We start from the raw sequence: 3,283 nt of genomic DNA, 5'->3' as shown, positions 1-3,283 counted from the left end.
GAATCATATGAAAATATTGATCTCCGCCTATAGATAGACGAGACTAAAAATGTCATAATTACAACTAAAATAAGATCTAACTAAGAAATCATTTTTATGAAATTTAATATTTTCAAATAACATTATATTACATAACCAAACAAATTTAAATTAAATTAAAACAAAGAAAAATAAAAAAATTAAAAGAATCCTTCAATTGATCACACCACATATTATAGCTTTAAAATGTGCTTTTATACTACAACTCAAATTGACAGTAGTAAGACTTGGTCTAAAACCACAAAAAAAGAAACGTTCAAATGCATAGCAACAAAGTATAAATAAATAAATAGATAGAACAAAGGAGGCCTTATATAAGAAGAAGGCAAGAGTAAGGGCAAGCAGAAACAAGGAGCCCACGACAAGTCTCCTCGGCACCTTCGTCCATCGACTCTTCCCGCCGGCGCTGGACGACCCGATCTAAGGTGCAAAAAGTCGCGAGTTCGAAACACGGCACAAACCCCTCACTCAAATTGACCTTCTACGCCTCTGCGCCGTTGGATGTTTCTCAATCAGATGGCAAATGACAACTCTTTAAACCTGCTTTGAATTCTGCATCCATTATTGGTATTTAGGTAGAAAAGCGAGCATCTGAGTAGGCACATACTGTCGATTATAGATTTAAAAGGCGGGGAAAACCCATTACAGGCATCACGGCATTCAAGTGCAGCTTCAATTGCTTCTGCTCGCCCATGGAGACGAAGCAGAGACAGAAAAAGGGGTACGAGTCTTCTGAATCTTTCTGGCCACGCTTCAAACGTCGCATGAAGAAACATGACGGGAAATCGAAGGCTTTTCCCGATTATGCCGTTGAGATTTCTTCCACTGCTGGAAAACCCAAGGCTTTGGTCAGAATTCTCTCGGTTTCTGAAAGGGGGGATGTCATCGTGTCCCCGATCGAGGCAGAGATTATTTCCGTCCAGTCACAGAAATCCCGGGAGAAAGAAGATCCAGTCACAACGCCGCCTCGCAGGTCGTGGGTTCGAGTCGTCGTGAGGGCGTTTCGGTCGTCCACGGTAAACAAACTAAGCCAGATGATTGAATTTGGACTAAATTTTTACGAAATTTGTAATATTTTATGTAATAGGGAGAGGGATTTTGTACTAAATTTGTATATTTCATGTAAAGGGAGAAGGAGTTGGTACTAAATTTGTATTTTTTTTTAGCAAAGGAGGATGGATATTGTGCTAAATTTATGTATTTTATGTAAAGGGCGAGGGATTTTGTACTAAATTTGCATATTTTTTGGAAAGGAGGAAGGATTTTGTGCTAAATTTGTATATTTAACGTAAAGGACGAAGGATTTTGTACTAAATTTTCAGCTCCCCTGTTTTTTTCTTCAGACTCGAAATGGAAAGGTTCGACAAGTCCCGTCGAATGAAACGAGCCTGGAAGTTCCGCCCAAAATCCCACCTGCTCGCAAGGCGCGACGGAGCACTCGCAAAGATTCGACCGCGGGACCGGTCGCACAACAAATTTCTGAAGTTGTTCAGAACGATCCTGTCGAGCAACAAATTTCTGAGGCCACTGAGAACAATCCTGTCCCGGAACACGTTCCTGAAGCGATTCAGCGAAACCCCGAAGCAGATCGAAAGAAAAAAGGTGGAGCAGATCGAAATCTTCACGGCAAGTTAAAAGCCCACGCAAGTGCGCCCTGCAGTCCGAAGAAATCTCACACGTCGACTGCTTCAATGGCGTCCACTTCATACACTCATCTTCCTCCCGTGCATATTTCCACAATCAACATCCACAATTCAGCTACGACATCCAAATCAAGCAGCAAAACAGCCGTAGATTCAGAAATTCTGCCCACAGTCGAACCAGAAGTGTACGATGTGGCCATCGGATTTTGTCCTCTGATTGTTGTAATGCTCTGCCTGATTTTTTCCGATAAGTTCGTGGCCGTTCTGTGCACTTGTGTTTGGTGGTATGCAGTCGCCGTTCTTAGAAACATGTCGAGATTTCAAAAAAAAGCTCCAAATTCAAATAATTCCAGGCAGATTGCCAAGAGTTTGAGCCACAACTACATTGATCTACAATCCAGCGAGTATCGGAAAAGGATCATAATGGAGGGGATACTGCAGAGAAACAACAATACGAAAAGATAGATGGATTTGATCTCTGCCGTTTTGTCATTGATCAAATTAGGCAGTCAAAGTATTCTGGTATGGAAACATGTCGAGATTTGATTTGTTCTCTGCTATACCCATGTTCTTGTACAGATTTACATACACTAGAAGATCTTCTTCTACAGTTAAAAGGCCTTTCGCTGGGAGATTTGTTTGTTGCGAACGCCAGTTGCCTGAACAGTCGGAGGAGAACAAAATACAAAATGTGAATTTTCTTTTTCTCCGTTTTGAGTGTTTCAGAAAGGGATTTTGCACTCGGGCATTCTTTTTGCTTTGTGTACGGATCAAAATTGTATTTTTCAGAGTTTTTTTTTTCTAGGAAATATGAAATGCGGATGGGGTTTGAAATTGTTGGCAGAGCTCCAATGGCGACATTAATGGCCGCCTGCTAAGCTTAATAAGAGGGGTCATGTGACTTCCGTGGGCAGCTCAGGGAAGCGGTCCGCCATGACATTATTAATGGGTCAATTATTCGTTGTTCAGCTGGATAAGGATGGCATTTTTGTCTATCGAGCTCTACCTAAACCCGTTCTTTCTATTCGTCGTCCATGGAAAAAAAAACTTTTTCTTTTTCTTCCAAAGAATAGATCGTCATTCAATGAACTACTCTTTTTAAATTTCTCTAAGTAAATTTTATACTAAATTTATTTTAAATTATTGGAAGGTTGTTTAGAGAGATAATGGATGATATAATGCATTATTTCATTCCAAATTTGTGAGATTCCTTGTTTTGGTGTCTGTGGCATTAGTTTTTCACTTTTTTAAATTATAGAGCTTATGATATTTTTTAATTTATTTAATATAAAGTATTAGAACTTTATTTGTACAAATATAACTAAATTGATTTGGATATAGGAGTTTAGTATAGTTATTTATTGAGGTTTTGAGTTAAAATAGAAATATAAAGATTAAAAGAGTATTTAGATGTTAGAAAGAGTAGGTTCGATTTGATTTTATATAAAGATTTGAAATTGGAAATTGAAATTAGATGATTGTAATAAATACAATTTATCAAATTTAGAATTAAACAAAGAATTGTTGTAAAGTTACAAGTGTATCATTAACCAATAAACTATATCGTTGAATCTTTTGTCTGCCTCTAGATGTTTAGAACC

The 3,283-nt window shown here is 38.3% G+C and overlaps 1 protein-coding gene across 1 annotated transcript; it reads left to right on the top strand.

The window, feature by feature from the left end:
- The first annotated feature begins 381 nt into the window (after positions 1-381).
- Positions 382-2,771, top strand: LOC149553864 (uncharacterized). The gene is made up of 2 exons (XM_089789226.1): positions 382-1,055; positions 1,383-2,771. Exons 1-2 carry the CDS (start codon positions 732-734, stop codon positions 2,145-2,147), a joined length of 1,089 nt encoding a protein of 362 aa, XP_089645352.1. The 5' UTR covers positions 382-731; the 3' UTR covers positions 2,148-2,771.
- Positions 2,772-3,283: the final 512 nt, after the last annotated feature.

The sequence above is a fragment of the Cupressus sempervirens genome, chromosome 6, assembly GCF_028749045.1.
Source record: "Cupressus sempervirens isolate cs-2001-9-10 chromosome 6, ASM2874904v1, whole genome shotgun sequence".
Lineage (NCBI taxonomy): Eukaryota > Viridiplantae > Streptophyta > Pinopsida > Cupressales > Cupressaceae > Cupressus > Cupressus sempervirens.
This window is presented reverse-complemented; position numbering and strand designations above follow the sequence as displayed.